General features: G+C 36.8%; 1 protein-coding gene across 9 annotated transcripts in view; it reads left to right on the top strand.

The window, feature by feature from the left end:
* PHF14 (PHD finger protein 14) overlaps positions 1 to 22158 on the top strand; it is a 167221-nt gene that overhangs the window by 21496 nt on the left and 123567 nt on the right. For all 9 annotated transcript variants that reach the window (XM_035316873.1, XM_035316865.1, XM_035316867.1 and 6 more), the window contains exons 5-12: positions 2271 to 2430; positions 8567 to 8678; positions 10946 to 11083; positions 14502 to 14648; positions 17902 to 18172; positions 18759 to 18865; positions 20078 to 20173; positions 21739 to 21842. In XM_035316873.1, coding sequence (XP_035172764.1) covers positions 2271 to 2430; positions 8567 to 8678; positions 10946 to 11083; positions 14502 to 14648; positions 17902 to 18172; positions 18759 to 18865; positions 20078 to 20173; positions 21739 to 21842 — 1135 coding nt within the window. The remainder of the gene's footprint in view (positions 1 to 2270; positions 2431 to 8566; positions 8679 to 10945; positions 11084 to 14501; positions 14649 to 17901; positions 18173 to 18758; positions 18866 to 20077; positions 20174 to 21738; positions 21843 to 22158) is intronic.

Raw genomic sequence — 22158 nt, forward strand, 5'->3', positions numbered from 1 at the left:
CTGTTGTCAACACACGTGAAAAGGATGCAAATAATTACAGCAAACACATGTAGTTTTCTAGGAAGAAGGAGAAAAAATATCAGGTATAAATGACTGATAAGCGTAACTAGGCAAATATTTCAGAATGAAGGTAAGACAGTTGTGGAAAGTCACCATTCTAATTTTAGCAGCCTGACAGCACTTAGTTGAGAAAAACAAATCTAATTACATTTGATTGTTGAAGAATTATCTGTGTTCGGAAGAAACCAATTTTATTTTGCCATATGGATTGATGACAGTATTACTGCTCCTATAGTGTTAGGTAATTTTAATAATACATTTAGGAAAATATTAGTTTGATAAGAATGGTCTGTCAGAATTATAAAAAGCTTAATTATTCATCAGCAGTATGATATCAATGTGCTATGTGTTCGTACATTAATGTAATTGCTTAAAAGTAGCTTTGTTGGCATGTATTCAAGATTGTGTTGTTATGTCTTAAAAAGGACTTTCTGGGATACCACTTAGAGCTGGTATGACATTATAAAGAAAATTGAGTTAGTTTATGTATGAGCTGTACAATATTTTATATACCTAATGAATCTTGTCTGGCACTTCTGGGTGTTATTCGTCCTTTGATTCTGGAATACTTTTATAATAAAATAATAAAAAAACATTCTGGTGACTTAATTTAATACTTATTGATGAATCTTGTGCTGTAATGGAAGACTATATTTCTGAAATGGTACCTACAGTGAATGTTATTGCTTATTTTCTGAGTGTAGTTTTAGTCTATTATCTTTGTTTCTGTCACAAGGGGAGTTAGAGCACTGTTACTATTTTATTATAGTCAGCGGGTAATGAACCAAACTAACAAATGATGTTGCTATTTAATTGCAAAATTCAATAATTTAACTGCTCTGCAAGCAAAAATGTTGACTTGATTGCTGTACTTGACAAATAGCTAAGTTTAATCTTTCAGCAGTGTCTCTGTGTTTTAACTTAGACTATGAAATCTTATTTTTCTCTTACTGAGGAAAAGGTAAATGTTCAAAGTGTGGCATGTGCAGAAGTACGGTTTTGTGGTAATAAGCTTTAACATCTTCCTTTTTATCATTTACAGTAGTAGGAATACTACTCTTACTCTTTCTCAAAATTTAAGTAACAAGCTCCTAAATCACTTTAAAATACTAAATTTGTGTTGATTAAGCATATAGAGATGCCTTAATATCATAAAAGCACTGGGTATACCAAAGAAGAATTGAGAAACTGAATAAGTTTAATCATAATTTAAAATTGACTAAAAATGCTAAAAATGTAAAATACATTTAATCAATCACCAAAGTGGTGTCTCAAAACTGTTAATCTGTGCTCATCAGATGATACTTCAGTTTTAAAGTTCCAAAAGGTCTTTTAAGTTCACTCTTACAACCCTTGGGGGATGCAAATTCTTATTTTTAATATGCATATTCTCTGTTAGCTGAACTGGATGCTGAATGCAAAGTGGAAAAGTGGGCTGGCTATTTGTTGAACGGGTACTACTAGCGTGATTGACTTCGTAGAGAGAAAAAAAAAATAAACAGCACCTTCATTTCAGGGTAGCGAGAAGCAGAAAGATCAGAATATCCAAGAGAAAGTTTGATATGCTCTCAAATCTAGATCCTGACCCATGATACCCATGGATTCCTCATTTGGTGCTAGTATTTAAGAAACCATGTTATAATTTGGATTAGACTGCTGATCCAGCTCAAAGCAGACTTTACAGGTTGTATGGGAAGACAGGTAGCTCTACGTAAGCACTACTACAACACTGGAGAAGGGTCTTGTAGGATAATAAATGTTTAAAGATACTAAGAATCATCTGTACAAAACAGAATGTTTGGTCAGTATTTTATCACACTTTTTCTTAGCTGTTGCATTTAACTTGAAATAAGTTTCTTTAATTGAAAAAAATGCTAGGATTCTCTCAGTCTTTGTGGGTTGCTTTGTCTTGTGTGTGTGATTTATTTTTTTTAATTTTTAATGTCACCAAGCATTGCTAAAAGAACAAAGTAAAACAGACCTTTACATTTTTTGGTTGCAGTATAAACCATTCTTTAGAAATAGGGTCTACTTAGAATATAAATTTTGTGCTAAAGGTTATCCATGCAGAAATATTGGAAGCTTTTTTGGGATGTTCATTATCATGCAGCTGAGTGTGTTTGTGTATATTTTCTGCTGAAAATCATAACTGAGAAGTACCTGTTTATTTTTCTTTCTTTATATTGTGTCTTTCATTTCTGTGTATGTAGGTTGCTATGGTGTTGATGGAGAGAGTGATTCCATCATGAGCTCAGCTTCAGAAAATTCCACTGAACCTTGGTTCTGTGATGCATGCAAATGTGGTGTCACACCTAGCTGTGAACTATGTCCAAACCAAGATGGGATCTTCAAGGAGACAGATGCGGGCAGGTAAGGCTGAAGAAATGGTGTTTCAAATTCTACTTATGCTTAAAAGTTTGGGTTTTGCCCTTATCTGTTCCTGTAGGGATACAGTGTTATAAATTAAACTGCTTATATTCTTCCTCTGGCCTCAGTCTGAGTTGGGTGCTCTTTGGATAGTCAATCACCTAATCTTTTTTTTTTTCACTCCTACTATTCTTCATATCCATTATAATATTATATATAGGTTTATGGACTGATGAGCAAAAGATGTACCTAAGTGAGAAAAAAAAAATCACTGTTTAATTCAGGGAATGATAAAACCTGTTCTCCAATGTGAAGTGACCCATGTACTGTTGAATGTATACAGATGTCTTACTGGATATGCTAGAAGACCTTTCTTATGTGATGTCTTCCGGTCCTGTTGTATTTAAAAAATAAATTGATATGGTTATTAATGGCGACTGATTTTCTACAGTAAAGGAGAGAGCAAAATGGTTCGTGATGTTATCTTTATGGCCAATGTTACTTTTTTTTTTTTTTGAGAAAAACAATTATCATAATTAAGTTCTTTTTCCATACATTTTTATCATAGAATGACAGAATCATAGAATCATTCAAGTTGGAAAAACGCTCTAAGATTATCTAGTCGATCATTAGCCTAGTACTAAAGTCCACCTGTAAACCATGCTATTAAGTGTTTGACAGAGCACACAGCAGTGTGCCCTGGCAGCCAGGAAGGCCAACCGTATCCTGGGGTGCATCAAGCACGGCATTGCTAGTCGGTCGAGGGAAGTGATCGTCCTGTTCTGCTCTGTGCAGGTGCGGCCTCACCTCGAGTACTATGTGCAGTTCTGGGCACCACAGTACAAAAAGGACATTGAACTGTTGGAGAGTGTCCAGAGGAGGGCAACAAAGATGGTGAAGGGCCTGGAGGGGAAAACATATGAGGAGCAGCTGAGGTCACTGGGCCTGTTCAGCCTGGAGAAGAGGAGGCTGAGGGGAGACCTCATCGTGGTCTACAGCTTCCTCGTGAGGGGGAGTGGAGAGGCGGGTGACCTATTCTCCATAAACATCAGTGATAGGACTGGTGGGAACAGGGTTAAGCTGAGGCAGGGGAAGTTTAGATTAGACATCAGGAGGAGGTTCTTCACCGAGAGGGTGGTTGCACACTGGAACAGGCTCCCTAGTGAAGTAGTCACTGCACCGAGCCTGTCTGAATTTAAGAAGAGATTGGACTGTGCACTTAGTCAAATGGTCTAAACTTTTGGGTAGACCTGTGTGGTGCCAGGAGTTGGACTTGATGATCCTTATAGGTCCCTTCCAACTCAGGATATTCTATGATTCTATGATAAGTTCTAAATTTGCACGTTTCTTGAAGACCTCCAGGGATGGTGACTCAACCAGTTTCCTGGGCAGCCTATTCCAATGCTGCACAACACTTTCAGTAAAGAAATTTCTCCTAATATCCAACCTAAACCTGCTGTGATACCGCTTGAGGGCATTTCATTTGGTGCTTGGTAGAAGAGCCAGATCCCCACCTCGCTACAGCCTCCTTTAAGGTAATTGTGAAGTAGAATAAGGTCTCCCCTGAGCCTTCTCCAAATGAAACAACCCCAGCCCTCTCAGCTGCTCCTCGTAAGATGTGTTTTCTAGACCCTTTACCAGCTTTGTTTCCCCCCCCCTATTTTTACTGCTTTTTAATTTTATATAAAATTATATAATATACACAATATAATATTTCTGTTAGTCATATATAATACACAACAATATAAATATTATACATATGGATTTTATATAAATTTTGCAGTTATATAAGTTGCAGGTGCATGGTAATACACAACATTTTCAGATAATGGGCCTGTCATAAGCTTTTCATTGATTGTGTTAACAAGGGAAGGCAATCTAATTAGTTGATAAGGCAGTTCAGAGGAAAGCAAAGCTTTCTTAATCCTGTTTGACCATATCTGTTTGATAAGTAGGATTATAAAAATCTGCAGTCATATCTTACTGATGACGATAGATGAGTTCATGTAGTTTAATGTTGAAACCATTTACACTGAGCTATATATTAGAGGACAACGTATTTTGTACTAGCAAACCACAAAATACAGCCATGTCCACAGTTTTCTTTCATCCACTGGCTTGTAGTGTTTTTCTCTAATTGACGAAATAATTTAGATGACTGTAACTGTCTTGTAATGAGTGCAAAAGCATGTTCATTTTTTTTCTTCAGTTCTTTTGTGTTAGCTGTGTTTTTTTTTTTTTTTTTCATTCCGGTTTTCAGTTCCAGTACTGTTGCTAATACTGTAACAGACTGATCCTGCCATCATTAAAAGGTCAGCAGAGCTCTAGATGATATTTTTGGAAATCTTTTTTTGACATACTGGTTTTAAGGAAAGTAAATACAATATTAAAGTATCATAAGTTGGTTGAGATTTTGTGGATTAAAATGCATGTCCCATTGCATTTCTGCCTTAGCTTGTATTTTTTTCTAATATCAGAAACATTTTAAGTTTGCAATGGTACTAAACAGATAAGGAGGGTATTCATACCACTGAACTTATCCATTAGATGTAAGTGCTAGGAATCGGCTTTGGAGGTTAGCTACCTTTCTCCATTGAATATACATTGAGATCAGCTTCATATTTTCTAGCTGTATTTCAGTCTTTTTATTTCTGTGTTCTGTAAAGCAGTTTAAGCACTATACATGTAATTTCCCTTATAATGATAATAGAAACTACAGTCAAAAAAAATAAATTTATAAATTGCTTGCTTGAAATTTCTTATTAATCAAAAACATACTGCTGTTTTATATGGAAGTACGATATGGATTATTTGTGCAAAAGCATATGCCTGCTTTGTTGACTGTGGAGATTAACATGACAATTTATTATCTCTGTTATTGCGTTTTTATCTGCTAGATGATGTGATATGGCTGTCATGAATAAGTTTACTCTCCCAGGTGTATAGGTTTATGTACTAGAAAAAAACAATACTATCCAACATGTGAATAATCCCGTGCTCTCATTCTGTTAATTTATTAATTTGAACTCAATAGGGGAATGGGGCAATACACAGTAAGATAGGATGGGGGTGGGCAATGTCCGTTGTTATGTTACCACAGTACTGAGTGAACTGCAACGTAGGTCAGTTCATTTATTGGAATACTACCATAGACCGCTGAATAACAGAATCCTTTAACTCTCCATTCCCTTACCACCTTTTAAAATAAATTCTTTATGTGCATCAATGATGGAAATTACACAAAAGTGAGACCAAGCCTATTCAGTTTCTTTTCACAATCAAGTTGGAATTATTTCTCTGTTTCTATGTGAATCATTATAATAATGAGGTGCTTAATTTCTCAGCAGAATTCTTTTCACATTAACCTCTCAGCTTCATGAGCATAAACGTGAATTTATCATTTTGAGAAATAAAATTTCATATTATCCAAGAATATGAATTCTGTCCTTGTTATGGTATGGAGTTTTTCTTCTTCCCTAATCAACATCTGTCATCATTGCTCCAAGCTAAATGGATGGTAAAGTAACAGGGAAGATTATTCTTCTTTGATTACCCAATTTGTCTTAATTACAAGCTTCTAAAACATGTGCAGCTAAACAAATGAGCAGGAAAATATTTAGAACTGGTATTAAAAGCAGCTGGAATTGCTTCAGCTGTGAACTTGACTGGCTTCTATATGTTTTTTAATAAAGATTCAGGTCCGAGTTCACATAAAAGTGGCTAAAGAAATGAGGCACTTGTGTGCCAATCACACTGAAATGGCAGTTTAAATCTGTAATACTGTAATACTTCGGTGACATGTACTAAAACATTTTGAGAAGGTCAGTATGAAGCAAGCAGCCAGCTGTTGGGTTTATCATAGATAAACTCCTACAGAGTGCAGCAGCATTTAATACACCAGTGGAGCATGAAAAAACTGTGCAAATTAAATTGAGAAGCAGCTGCTTGTAGAAGATGTGTATCTTTATATTGAACTTTGGAGGGTAAATTTTAATGCAGTCTTCTAAATATACTACGACAAATCTCCAACCAGAGCCTTGGATTTTTAATTTTTTTTTAAGAATAGTAACTGTGAGGAAGTGTAACTTCAGCTTACACAAATATGTTCTCTGCAGTGTATCTTAAATCAATGAAAGGATATAGAAAAGCCCTAGTGCAGTTATTAATGGCTAAGCAGTATCTTTATTTCAAAGTTACATGCCTTACGCTGTGTGTAGCATTTTGCTTGAAAGATTAAAAAATAGTGTCTTGATTCCTTTTGGAAAAGAGTATTTTGTATGTTTGTGGAGATGAGATATTTCTTCTAGTAAATGTATAGTACTTGATAAACTATATACTCATACACGCAAACTCTTTTTGGTAGAAAAGTATTTCATAAAATTATAGTAGGGGTTTAGGCCAAATTGTAACCAGTTCTGAGAGGGCAGAGATAGAATCAGAGAATATCCCAAGTTGGAAGGGACTGACAAGGATCATTGAGTCTGACCTCTGACTCTGGACAGGACCACCCAAAATTATCCAGTGTGTTTGAGAGCATTGTCCAAATGCTTCTTGAATGCCGGCAGGCTTGGTGCTGTGACCTCTTCCCTGGGGGGCCTGTCCCAGTGCCTGACCACCCTCTCAGTCAAGAACCTTTTCCAAACACCCAGCGTGACCCTCCCCTGTGACAGCGTCACGCCATTCCCTTGGATCCTTTTCTTGGTCACCAGAGCAGATCTCAGTGCCTGCCTATTTTCTCCCCCTTATGAGGAAGCTGTAGGCCACCATGAGGCCTCCGCTCAGTCTTCTCTTCTCTAGCTGAACGAACCAAGTGACCTCAGCATCTCCTCTTATGTCTTCATCTCTAGACCCTTCACCATCTTTGTTGTCCTCCTTTGGCCACTGTCTAATAGACACCCTCTAAAATTTTATGTCATTCTTAACACTGCGGTGCCCAAAGCTACATGCGGTAGTCGAAATGAGGCTGCAGCAGCTCCAAGTAGATTGGGACAATCACTTCCCTTGACCAGCACCTCAGGCTATGGCTAGTCACCAGAGGATGACCTTGAAGGATGGTATCAGGTGCTCCATTGCTACCAGAGAGGAATACATGGTGGAGATATATTGTCTGTATGATGTATTGTCTGGAGATGTATGTGTCTGTATGCAGGCAGAAGATGAGTTTTCATACAGTAATGAGAAGAGTCTTAGCTTTTGCATAACTTTGTATTAAATTAGGAAGCTCTGCTGGCCTATTGGGAGTACTAATATCATATTGAAAACAATTGTGGGCTTTACTTTGTACGTGAAGAAGTTTGGCAGAACGCTTGAATATCCCAGCTTGTTCTCTGGCAGCTAGCGTGCTGTCATATTTGGACCATGTTATTGAAAGACAAAGCTGTAACTAATCTTCAGATCTTCTTTTGATTCTACCTGTAGTTAAAGTGCTGTGACTCTGCTGTGGATGCTGAGAGCACCAGTAAAATCTGTGAAAATTACTGCATGTAAATTAATATTTCTAATGTACATTTTTCTCACTGTTTTAATTTTTCATGTTTTACAGTGAATTTATGACTTTGCATCTCAAACACGAGTGATTTAACAATAGTATAAAAACTTCTATTTTCAAATATCCAGGTGAAAAGAGTCTTGCCAGATATAACACCATGAATTGGCCAGTGTTACGCCTTTTGTCAGATTTACTAACCAATTCCTTTAGAGTGAAGTGAGTTAATGGCTTGTAGGTAGTTTGTTACTGGGATTTTTCTGTTAACCAAGTAGTCATTTTGTTTCTTTCACCGTCCCACCCTATCAGTCTGCCTTAGTTTCATAAGTAATATCAACACCTTAATGTGTGTTTCATGTTGCATAAACAGTGATGGGGAGCTCTGCTTAAGAACCATTAGAACAGAGGGTGTTGGTCGCCTTGCCCTTGATCTAGACAAGCAAAGCAATCCCAGTTGCACTGCAAATCCTTGCTGTGGTTCAGTGTGCTGACTTCCCAATATGTATACCCTCCATGCTTCTAATATGTTTTGGTTTATGTACGCTTTTTCTGGCATCTGTAACATTCACGTGGCACTTTGAAACCTGAAATTGGCAAGTGTAATATGGGAACAAAATGTTGATAACAGTAACCCAATTTTATCTGCTCTTTTAGGTGGGTCCATATTGTTTGTGCCCTGTATGTTCCAGGAGTGGCATTTGGAGATATTGACAAATTGCGGCCAGTAACACTTACAGAAATGAATTATTCAAAGTATGGTGCCAAGGTAAGTCTAGAAGAGATGTACTACCAACCATTAGCTTTATTTCATTTTGCTTTTTTACATAGAATAACATACGGCTTCTCAATCTTATTTCTGTTTATTTATTTATTTATTTATTTATTTGTTTTTGTTTGTTTGTTTTTCCCCAAACAGTGAGGTTTGGGACTGCAAATGTGATGAAATTTGTTGTGTTTGTTATGCTTTTGCTCTTCCCTCCCTCTTTTTTTTTTTCTATTTTTTTGTTACCACTATCCTCTGTAGTTTGTCACTATTTTTCTGTTTCCTTCATTTTTTTATGCAGGTGCAGTTACTTTCTTTAAAAGTCAGTTAGTGGCAGATTGCCAGAATGTGGTTGGAAAGAGCAAAGGATTTATGGGATTTGAATTGGAAAAAGGAAAGTGAGGTGGATTAAGACACAAATGTAAATTCACTTAAGAACTACTTTTGGTTCTTTGTAATCATAAGCTAAAATGCATACAAAAGGATTGCTGCAAAGCAGTATTAAAAACCAAAATAGAACATAACAGTATGAGGTTCTAAACTTGAACAGAAAAAGTGGCTCTACCATTAAAACAGTCTTTTACATGTAAATTATTTCAATCCAGGTCAAAAGTGATCATGTACAAAACATACAGAAAACCATTGCAAAGGGCAGAGGTCAACACTGATTTGCTAACTATTCCTATATTTATGGGGACAGAGTAGAGAATCCATATCTATCTGGGTAACATGAGGAAAGATGGCTGTACTACTGCTTCTCTAATGCTTAATTTATGCATAGGAAATTGCCTGGGTTTTCAGTTTGTCAAAGTGAATGCTAAATTAAAATTGGTAATAACTTTGGTACTTTTGGTATAACTTTTTGGTAAAAATATATTAAAATAAAACACTTTGGATGGCCCATGTGCAACTTATCTATATTAGGAGCATGTTCAACGCAGACCTGCTGGAGTATTTAGCATTGTTTAGAAATGTTGGTATAAAAAAGCATGAGCAAACTACCAAAACCCTACAGCCTATCGTTGCAATGAATCACGCTTTTAAAGTTTTTTTTTTATTTTTAGCACGAGTGATGTATAGGAGCAAGGTTTACTGTGAGTAAGATGTGTGAACTGTGCAGATGAGGACTCAGTACTATCACAGAGTTGTAAACAACTCCCGTTTGCTGTATCAAGTGTAAGTTACAGCTTACTTAGCTAAATGCCTCCCTGGAGTACCATTTTCAAATAATAATCTGTGATTCACTTAGTTTCTTGTCTGTTACCTGGTGCTGTGGCACAGCTAAAGGGTGCCCTTTTAGGGTAATGTATGCAATATTTTGAGATTCTTCTGTCACTGAATTTCATTTTTTATATTGTTGTTTAACTTTCTTCATGGAAATAATTTCTGTAGGTGATGCACAGCATTGCTCCATACTCATCATGTGGGAGATTAAGAAATGCACAGCTGTGTCATTTTAGGTCACTTTATGCACTGGATAGCGGCACCATTTTAGCAGCCTGTGTTCCTATTTGCTTTTTCCTGCTTATGCCATTACCACTCTAGTTTGCTGGCACAGCTGTTCAGTATGAATTCGTGGTAAACCAGACTGAGGAACTGATCCGGCTGAAAAATACGTTTGTATTTTTTCCAGGTTACGTTAGTGGCTGTCAGTTTGCTGTGTTGCAAACAGCTGTGCCAGGAATGAATGTAGCTGAAGCCTTAATGTAGTATTTTCAGTGAATCACAAACTTACTTACTGATATTTACATTTCTCAATTATTTTTTCTTCCATTGTCACAAATTAGCTTCTCAATCAGATCTTAGTAAAGGACATCATGTAATTATCTATGGTTTTCAAGTCACCCAGAGGACTGCTCTTTTTTGTATGTGTGTGCGCTCTGAACTTACTGAACAACTGAACATTTGATGAGCAGTATTGTGGTTTTATGATATTCCACCTATACAGTTAAGTATGTATGTATTGCTTAGATGCTATTTAGTTGTTGCTCTGAAGGGAAACAGAAGGCATAGAACTTATTATAAAAGTTCATCCAATATGCTATTTAGGATGTTTAAGCTTTTTTTCCATTGCTTGTTGAAGTCAATTGTGGGGGGTTGGGAAGTGGTGAAGCTTTAAGTATTGCCAAATGTTATGAGCATACTTGGTTTCTGTACCACACAGGAGTAAACCCAGATGTCTAGTTCTTGCATGTAAGATGTAAATTATCAAGTAATAGGCAAAATGCACCTGAAATACTCTGTGTCATTTTCTACCCTTCCTTATAAAGGAGTGCAGTTTTTGCGAAGATCCTCGTTTTGCCAGAACAGGTGTATGCATTAGCTGTGATGCTGGGATGTGCAGAGCTTATTTCCATGTGACCTGTGCTCAGAAGGAAGGCCTTCTCTCAGAAGCAGCAGCAGAAGAGGTAGGTATGATGTAGCTATAGAAAGGATAGAATAAAAGGGGTGTATCAAAAGTGGGGAAGACCTGAAATTCTGCCTTTTTTGTTCACTATACCTGAGCCAAGTTTTCATAAATTACTAGGAAGTCATAGGCCAAATAAAAGGACTGTCCAGGGAGGACTCTTTGTTGATGAAGTTGTCCAACTCTGAACATCTTTTGAAATAGCCTGGAAAAAGGGATAGAGAAGGTTAATACAAATGCCAGCTTAATACATGGTAAATCAACGAGAGATGAATTCTAAATCTAATTCTTGAACTTCACCTAATTTGACACTTTGCCGTTTATGTACTCTACTATTCTCTCTGTTTCGTGCAGAGTACGACTGTCTTGAGAAATTAACTACATTTCCAGTACCATTTTTTCAAGTATGTCTTCCAGTGTGTCCTCCAAACTGTATATGGCTTTCCTTGCAATACTCTTAGGAACTGGAAGGAAAAGTGAATATTTATAACCTACTGATAGCTTTTAATACATGTTCTTACCAGTCTTATTCCTGTAATATGATTAAAGCAATTCTGATTTGAAGTTCTTACTCAGAATGCAATTTTATATTATAAGTACTTTTAGGTTGCCAAACTTCATTCTGATTTTTATCGTTTAGATTAAGCCTGTCATGTTCACATTTGCACAATTTAACTTTTTATTGCCTTAGTAAGTATCACAGGTAATGCACAAACAAACACTACCTGCTCTATTGCTTTGTTGGGTTAAAAACCGGCTGGATAGCCGGGCCCAGAGAGTTGTGGTGAATGGAGTCAAATCCAGTTGGAGGCCAGTCACTAGTGGAGTCCCCCAGGGCTCAGTACTGGGGCCAGTTCTCTTCAATATCTTCATTGATGATCTGGATGAGGGGATCGAGTGCACCCTCAGTAAGTTTGCAGATGACACCAAATTAGGTGCGTGTGTTGATCTGCTCTAGGGTAGGAAGGCTCTGCAGGAGGATCTGGGTAGGCTGGACCGATGGGTTGAAGCCAACGGTATGAAGTTCAACAGGGACAAGTGCCGGGTCCTGCACCTGGGGCACAACAACCCCAAACAGAGCTACAGGCTGGGAGGTGAGTGGTTGGAAAGCTGCCTGTCAGAGAGGGACCTGGGAGTTTTGGTTGATAGTCAGCTGAATATGAGCCAGCAGTGTGCTCAGGCGGCCAAGAAGGCCAGCAGCATCCTGGCTTGTATAAGAAACAGCATGGCCAGCAGGGGTAGGGAAGTGATTGTCCCCCTGTACTCGGCTCTGGTGAGGCCGCACCTCGAGTACTGCGTTCAGTTTTGGGCCCCTCGCTACAAGAAGGACATGGAGGTGCTTGAGTGAGTCGAGAGAAGGGCTAGGAAGCTGGTGAAGGGTCTGGAGAACAAGTCTTACGAGGAGCGGCTGAGGGAGCTGGGCTTGTTCAGCCTGGAGAAAAGGAGGCTCAAGGGTGACCTTATTGCACTCTACAGGTACCTGAAAGGAGGCTGTAGCGAGGTGGGGGTTGGTCTATTCTCCCACGTGCCTGGTGACAGGACGAGGGGGAATGGGCTAAAGTTGCGCCAGGGGAGGTTTAGGTTGGATATTAGGAAGAACTTTTTTACTGAAAGGGTTGTTAGTCACTGGAACAGGCTGCCCATGGAAGTGGTTGAGTCACCATCCCTGGAGGTCTTTAAAAGACATTTAGATGTAGAGCTTAGGGATATGGTTTAGTGGAAGGTTTGTTAGCGTTAGGTCAGAGGTTGGACTTGATGATCTTGAAGGTCTCTTCCAACCTAGACTATTCTGTGATTCTGTGAACCTTTTATTGCCTTAGGAAGTATCACAGGTAATGCACAAACAAACACTACCTGCACTATTGATGCTGAAACTTTTGTTTGTGAAAAAGCAGACCACTAGGTCTGCTTTTAAAGGGATCACAATTTTGTGTACTTCTGTGAGACTGAGAAGTAGGAAAAGTGCAGTTGCCTTTATGTTTCCCTACTAAATTATGTGTAATGTTGAATCTTCAAAAATTGTGTGAATTTCTTCTAGGCGTATGCCTTGTCTTTTCACTTGAAAGTTTTCTTACATGTTTTCTGTAACTAAGTATTTTTAATCAAGGCCTCCCTCGTAGAACCTAATTATAGGGAGCTGCTAATTTTTGGCAGTAAGTTTTCACATATTCTGAAAGTCTAAATCAAAATAAAAAATAAGGAAAACCTGTACAGATTTTTATTATTCTGTTTTGTATGTGAATGAAGGAAAGTTGGATAGGCTAATTATTTCATAATATTTTTATTACCTTAGGAAGGAAGACTGCTTCAAGATTTTCTTTGTCTGTTTATGATGATGTTTCTGCAGTTTTGACAATATGCTGGTGATGAAACATACTTCTCAGACTGAATGTCATCATGGTTCAGATATTTCATAGAATGGGTTGGGTTGGAGGGGACCTTAAATATCACCCAGCTCCAACTCCCTGCCATGGGCAAGTATACTTCCCACTAGATCAGGTTGCTCAAAGCTCCATCCAGTCCAGCCTTTAACACTTCTAGGGATGGGCCAGCTACAATTTCTCTGGGCTGTGCTTCACCACCCTCAGAGCAAAGAATGTCTTCCTTATATCTAATCTAAAGCTGCCCTTTTTGGTTTAAAACTATTACTCCTTGTCCTGTCACTATACCCCCTGACAAAGAGTCCATCCCCATCTTTCCTGTAGGCCCCCTTTAGGTGCTGGAAAGTGTCTGTAATGTCTCCCAAGAGCCTTCTTTTCTCCAGGCTGAACAACCCCAACTCCCTCAGCCTGTCTTCGTAGGAGAGATGCTCCAGCCCTTTGTATTTTTGTATGTTTGTAAACTGCTTGCAATGTTTGCATGTACTAAAAATTACTATAACTTTACAGCATGGTAATGTGCTAATCTGTTGGAAGGAAGAATGAAGAATGGGGAAAAAAATCATCTGAGAGATGATTAATCAGACCAAAAACATCTGAAAAATCATTTGAGAAAAACAGATCTATTGCCTTACATATTTTTCAGATTGTTAATTCCTTTTAGCCTATTATGCAAAAGAAAACACAGTGAAGCAATAGGAGGTTAACAATACATATTATATGCTACATGGATTTGCATTTAGGAATTTCTTATGCATTTTTTTCTGGGAATGAGAAAATAGTACAGAGATCAAACTACTGAGCTAACTATTTAAGTTCATGCATTTTAAAACATTTAAGGTCATAAAATGAAAAAGATGGAAAAACACTTCGTAAGACAAATCAATGTGACAAAGTTGATTTAGAAAACATATATTGTTTTTAGAAACATGTCTATTTGAATACAGAAACTGTTGGCACAATGTTTGTGCTGTTCAGTCTTTTGGCCTTGCACGTCTTAACTTTATTTTTGTTCCTTCTCCTTTGTTTTCTCTGAAACAGGATATAGCTGACCCCTTTTTTGCTTATTGTAAACAGCATGCGGACAGGTTAGACAGAAAATGGAAACGGAAGAACTACTTGGCATTACAGTCTTACTGTAAAATGTCCTTACAGGAAAGAGAAAAACAACTTTCGCCAGAAGCTCAGGTACTATATTCCTGACACAAATGCATCTGCGTTAACCATCCATTTTAAACAAGAAATAAATGAAGAAGATTGGTAATTGTTATATATAGCGAATGAAATCTGAACGTCTGCCATCAATATATTTCATTTCTCATAGCAGTGGGTTTTGACAATTCTCAATTCTCTTAAGAGCAATTCTCAATAAACTTACTTTCAAAAAGGAACATCTATCCTTGCCTGAGTTGAAGACCTAGTTTGTTTGCAGAAAGTTGGTAATTAAATTTTCATTGCAATCCTTAGATTTTGTTTAACATTGTTTTTCAAGATTCTTAACAAAAACCACACACACAGGTAGACAAGAATAAGGCATTTTTGCATATAGTTGTTCAGTGAAAGTCTGCTTTTTTTTTCCTGTAGTAATATAATAGCATTGGCAGAAGAGTTTAGCTTGCCTGAAATTTTTTCTTGCTAGATCACTTATTCACTTGCTGTAGAGCTAAGTAGAATTTATGCGCATTTTTTTTTTTTACAGTAAAGAGATTATAAGAGATTATATCTACGAAATAAAGATTTCCTAGAAGAAAAAAATTGGTATCAAATACAGATACTGAGTCTGTGCTGCTGAGTAGATGTCTGAAAATCTTAAGCAAAGTCTAGATCCCTGTGCAGTGGCTGAACCATGTGAAACTGTTAGTTATTGCATGAGGTCAGCTGATAAATGTCTTGTTGATATCAAGATTTCAGTCCTTCTGAGGAAATCTGTATACTTCAATATGCTTGAGTGTGTGTACTTAATTTTTTCTGAGTCTTGACAAATTTGTGGTCTACTTTACTTCATTGTTGAGGCCGCACTGAATTCTGCAGAAAATCATGCTCATGCAGAAAAGCAGCTTGTTATTTGAAGGAATTCCACCTAATTTGTAATAGAAATTGGCAGATGCTTAGTAAATAATGGAAGAGAGAAATTATGGAGAGAAGAAGGAAGAGAAAAAAGTTCTCCCTTCTTCTGAAGGGAGAGCTGTAGTGTAATGATCATAAAATAAATCTTCATATGATCAAAATTTTTATTAAATCATACCTTTCTAGACCTTCAAAGATATATGAATAGGAAAAGAAAACTAATTTAAAGTGACCTGTGCATTTGAGAATGAGTACAAGCAAACTCTATCATCGAAGAATTTTAAATAAAATATTTCTGTGGGGTATTAAGCTTGGCGTGGCTTAATTTAAAACAAGTTACGTAACAGTGTAATACACTCTACTCTCACTTCTGTGAAATACCACTATGTAGTGGAGAAATCATGATGATATGAACACTACCCAACATAACAGTTAAGTGTTGGTTGTGCAAAATCCGGTTGGGTCTAGCAGGGCTCTTAGTAGCTCTGTTTTCAGGCCTTAGGTTAGAGCCCTGTTTGCTATGATGTGCCGCTAATGCTAGTATGTTCCCAGCATTTCCCTTTCTTCCTTCTCTTTAACCTGAAGCAAGACCACATAGGTATGTGTTTTATGAAATAATTTTGTCTTCGTGTGGTTTCTGTGGATTTCTAGAAATTCAGAACGGTAATAGGTTCTTAGTACAGACAGAAATGCCTGACTGGGGAGTTGACACAACGTAGTACATACAAATTAATACTTTAACTTCCTCATGTGCAGTAAGGTAAAGTTCTTATTTAACAAACACAGTTGAATTTACTGAAGGATTTTTGTGTGAGAAGTAAGAATCTGTGGTATGTGTGTACATACGCATATTACAAAAGCTCACTTCCACAGGAGTTTTTAAGTTTAAGACTGACAAATATTGAGCTAATGTAAATAAGTATGCAGTTGTACAAATAAGTTGTACGTATGTATAAGTGGATTTTTGAGGCATGCTTTCAAAGGATGAAAAGCTGATATTTGGTGCTTCATAGCCCTCACAGGAATACTTGAGCTAACAGTCTGGCAAGTCCTGTGGCTCAAAAAAGAAAATCATTCTAAAGAATATAAAATATAAAACTGTCTAGGACTTTTATGGATTGTTGGAAAATATTCCATGTTGAAATACTTTCTTTATATCAATAAAGGAAACGTACATTCCTTGAATAAAATATATACTTGAAAATAGGTTAAATCCATGTTGAGAGTTCAGGTTTATATTTGGACTAATCAGTATGATATGTAATCTGTTTATGGAATAAGGCTCTGGGTATAGTTGTATGACATCTTAAATGACCCCTGGACTTTCCAAACTGAGAATGTAACCAGTAAAGAAGCATCTAGGCTGAGGAAGTTATAAAATATCCTTATTTGTTCCAGCAGAGAATAAAACAAGATAGCAACTGCAGGTGGATCTCTTGCTTGCTGCTCTAGTAAGGTTATATGTTTAACTGTGCCTGTAATACTACCTTCAGCAATAATATTTGTAATCAGAGGTGATCCTTAAACATGGCGCATGTATATGCAGACTTTTTTGCTTTTGTCTCAAGAGTATCTCACACCATATGGTAGGGCAGTCAGATTAGTTTAGCTGCTTCTTTATGCAGACAAATAAACAACTTCTAACTGATAGTCAGCTGGAGTTTTGCCTCTGAAGGTTTGTGTGTTGATGTCATTTTCTGCCAGGATTGCTGCTGCAGAGTTCCCACAAGACAATTTTTTTTTTCAACTGTCAGCAACAACTTGATCGGCTGGGGTTGATGTCCCAGATGGTCACAAATATACAGATGTCATCAACAAGACGGATAGTGAGCTTCTCCTGCTGATTTCACTTCTCTTTGGGGTTGTGCTTTTGGCACATTATAATCAACCAGTTTAACATTTATAAAGAGATACAGAATTGAGAAAAGGAGTTCCTACAAAAGCATGTCAAATGTGGAAAAAATACCAGTCACCAAATTTTATTGCTCTCATAAATGCCAATATAAAGTATAGCTTGGTGTACTTTTGACAGGTCAGCCAAGGTTTTTCTGAATAGTGAGTTCTCATGGTTCCATCAAATTATTATCAGAAAGGATTGTCTGAAAGCCAGCACTCATTCATGTTAATGAGGTAACCTCATCAAGGAGTCTGAATATTTCCAAAACCTAGTGAAAGGGTAATGCATTTTGAAATAACATGAAATGTCTGTTAGTGTCTTTCTTGAGTCAAAATGTTCCAGAGTGAAAACAGTATTTATTAAACTGTGCAGTTTTTAAACTGAAAATAAAATGCAGATGTGTTCCAAAATGTGGAACTCAAAAATGGTTTTGAATTGTTCCCTTATGTTCTTAATTTGTGGAATTCTTTATTGTAGGCTCGAATCAATGCCAGACTACAGCAGTACCGTGCCAAGGCAGAGCTGGCTCGTACCACCAGGCCACAGGCCTGGGTACCCAGGGAGAAGCTGCCACGACCGCTTACTAGCAGTGCTTCAGCCATACGCAAGCTTATGCGCAAAGCTGAGTTAATGGGAATAAGCACAGATATTTTTCCAGTGGATACTTCGGATACTAGTTCCAGTGTTGATGGAAGAAGAAAACATAAACAACCAGCTCTCACTGCTGATTTTGTCAATTATTACCTTGGTAAGGATCAAAATTGCATGTTTTTCCCAATGAAAAATAATCCTTTTACTGTATTTGTACTGTGCAAGTTCATTGGCTTTTTTCTTGTATTTCTTTTTTACTAGCCAAACACAAATTACTTTTTCATTTTAGGTCAGGAATATTACTGCACAATCTCTATTTACACAGAAGAAAACTAGTGAGTTTTCTTTTTAAAGAAGTTTCAGAAAATAAAAAAATCATTCAAATATACACAGGCAGCAGTATCTTTTTAAGAAGGGAGTGGAAGCTTAAGGAGCTTTGGTATTTTTTTCCCTTCATATTTTCCTGACTGCATGGAATAGTGTGTTTTTGACTTTGGGGCTGTCAAGTAGGTAGCTGATCAAAGCTCACCATTTAAGTAAGTATACTAGGTTGTCATATGCAGCAAAAAGTAAATGTTAGCAGTGTTCATTCTACTGAGGCTGTGTAATAAACCTGTAAGTTACAGTTTTGTGTGCTTTTCTGTTATGGTTTTATGCTTTTCATTGCTTTACTTTTTTTTTTAGTGCTTAAAACTTGAAAATATAGTCAAGCCTAGGAAATAATAAGATTTTCTTTTAAATAGAGAGAAATATGCGCATGATTCAAATCCAGGAGAATATGGCTGAGCAGAGGAATATCAAGGATAAATTAGAAAATGAGCAAGAAAAGCTTCATGTGGAGTATAATAAGGTGAAGAAAAAAGGATAATAAACCATTGTACTGTTTTAATATTGCTGTTAACTTTGATAGCATTCCACTTTCCAAACAAAATGACTTACAAAGAAAGATACACAACTTTCTGTTTTTAAAGAAAATAATAGGTAAAAAAAAATCTTCTTAAAATGTGTCTGTCCCCCTCCCCACTGTACAAGCAGAGTCAACTTCTTAAAAGTCCAACATTGGCTGGGCACTGGTTCTTGGACCCCACAAGAGCTTGAGTGACAAATGGCAGACAGAACCCTCCCATGAGTGAACTGTGCCTTAAGGCCCTTCATGTTCTTATTCTACATGTGCATTTCATTTGAAACATTAAGAAAATAGTGTGATACCCACACCCCCCACCTCTGTACCCAACCCAAAAATCCAATTCATGATTGTGCGTAAAAAAGCATTTAATGTCTTAATTTCATTTTAATTAAAAAAATAGATATTTTTTTTAACCTTTAAATACTTCAAAGGGAACATGGAAATACTTTATATTTTGTGACAGGTGACACGTTGCAATTCTTGCTAAATTCAGTAACCTATCCGACACAGGTGATTAGTGATAACAAAAAATAGTATTGCTATTCACTCTTAAATTGTCAGGTATTTGCTTTAAATGAAAACATACATAAATGACATAGCAGGTCCTTGTGCCCAAAGAAATTAATGGCATGGCAACGGAGATTGGGGAGCGGGAGCTTGTAACTAGATCAATAGGTTGTATACGCTGTGCAGTAAGTAACAGTTGCTTCCAGAAGGAAAAAAAAACAACTTCATTTCTGCTTGCATCCTTTACTAAGTTATGTCTCTGTTGTAATGGGTGGAAGTTTTTTGATATGGCAATATAGGTCTTTAATTCATTTATATGTTACTTGCTACAGTCTTGCTTCCTGAGTGGCATGGACAACATATATGAGACATTGCTATATTTTAGTTTTGCTAATTGTCTTTATGGAAACACATTTTTAATGATGAAATGCTTCAGATCATTTTTACAAAATGGGTAGTTGCCCAGGATTTCATCTTAAACTGCTGAATGATTGATTGCACTGATCTCAGCTATGTTGACATGAGTTCCATTGTTTTTCAATCCCATAATAAAGTAATACACCCTTGATAGGTAAGAGGTTGAATAAATTTTATTAAATAAACCTTAATGGATTTTCTTTTCTGTTGAATTTTTCTTTAACTGCTTAGCTTTGTGAGTCCTTGGAAGAGCTACAAAATATGAATGGAAAACTGCGAAATGAAGGGCAAGGCATTTGGGCTCTGCTGGGTAGAATCATCGGACAGGTTGGTTTTATTTTATTTTTATAGTTACAGGCGGACCTCGTTTTCCAAGAATGGGCCTTTTGTTTCTATCTGCCACTTTTGTGGCCAAATAAATTGATGTGATCAGACTCAGGCATCACTCTGGGGATAATGTTTCCTGATTGAAATATATAGACTTCTGCAAACCACCTACTGGAAATCTGTAGTTTAATTTTGTTGTTGTAATAGCGATCTTGTTTGCAAAATTCATTCATTTGCTATAACTGATTGTCCTGTCATTTGTAATGAAGTCGAATGTGAAGCACAAGTTAATCCTACCATTTTTGTCTCCGTGTTGTCTTCAGTTACTGCAGGCTTCAAATGGTATGGTAACTTGGTGCTTTATATAAGAAGCGCTATGTATATGATGTTTTTTTGTAACTGGATAGAGTGGACTATTCTGGTCAAATGAATCTAAGTATCTTGGAGAAGAGAAGATTTGGATTACCTCCTGTTGCCAGCGGTTATCTCTTTGTTTCTCATTGATACACATGGAGAAAAGAGAGAAATGAGGATTCTTGCAGTGTTCATATGTTTTATATCAAAGGTATTAAATGGCAATGGACATTTTAGCTTTCAGAGAGAGATTGAAGTGATTTCCTCTTAGAATTTTAAAGAAGATGGAAGGAACTGTTCATCGTGAAAATGCAGTCATACAATTGGGTCATAATTTAGTGATGCCTTTTGGTACTGCTGAGTTTGTACTGCTGTTCAGGAAATGAAGCTTACCTTTTTATGCAGTAACAATTCTTCTATGCTATGTTAATTTTTCTGGTTGTGCTGGTTAGATTTTTGTCAACCTATTTTTTTTTTACTTGTGAAGGAAAAAATATTCACATAGTACATCACATCTCCTAGATCAAGATTTTTTTTCGCCTTTTCAACATGGCTTTGAAAAAAGTATTCACAAATATATTTCCTGGTACAAATATTACATACATATATATATATATATAAAAAAAAAGAGTAGAATTCATTTGCACAGCTTGCATGGCTTTTTTTTCCAGTTGGTTGAACAGATGCAGGCCCACGGGGCTGCTGAGAAATGACTTTGATAGATGGTAGCTGTCTGGGAAGCTAGCTACTGCAGATTAGTAGAAATCCGAAGAGAATCTCGTCTGCTTTGTGGAAGGCTTGGTCCAATAAGATAATTTTTCTAATTAACCTATCGAGCACCAATGTAGTAGGGATGTTGGGGGAAAAACAAACTGCCTCAGCATTCTTCTGTCAGTTTTGTGAATTTTGCTTTTCTTATTTCCACTTTCTAGACAAATGCATATTAGTTCATCCCTCTATCTTAAAGCTTGAAAATGATTTGTAAATGCTAGTATTTCTATGTGTTATTTATTTAATTGAGAAATGATTATAATATTACTACCCCAATTTGATCTTGTACTATAAGTATCTGTAGTTGCTTTTGTCTGTAAAATAGCTGGCTAAGCCATTTCCCACTCAATTTGAGTCCTGTCCTTCGTACATTGAGATTGGAATGGTATTATCGAAAAGTCCCAAGACTCACGTGTACTGCATTTGTTCAAATCCAATAGAAATTGAACATACCTGCAATTTTACGTGCTCCTAAGGAAAGAAAACCAAGTAAAAAGGAAGGAGGAACACAAAAGACATCTACGCTCCCAGCTGTACTTTATAGGCAAGTAATGAAGTCTTGACAAAATAGATAAAATATTTATTAAGTTGCATTTTCAAAAACGTATTAAGAGAAAATTGTTTGTTTCAATTCTGATTAACAAAACGCTTCAGAGTTGTCTTGTTTTACTTCTAAAGGCTAATTTAAGAAATAGTCAATTATTCACCTTAGTGCACATCAGTGAGGTGTTTTTTGTTGTTTTTGCTAACTTGATAGCAGTGCTTTATAAGACCAAAGGTACCTCTTTACAGCTGAAATAGAAGTCTTTTGTCACTGCGATATGAAAAAATTTAACTGGTTGCCTTGTGTTTTTGAATGC

The sequence above is a fragment of the Oxyura jamaicensis genome, chromosome 2, assembly GCF_011077185.1.
Source record: "Oxyura jamaicensis isolate SHBP4307 breed ruddy duck chromosome 2, BPBGC_Ojam_1.0, whole genome shotgun sequence".
Classification (NCBI taxonomy): Eukaryota; Metazoa; Chordata; class Aves; order Anseriformes; family Anatidae; genus Oxyura; species Oxyura jamaicensis.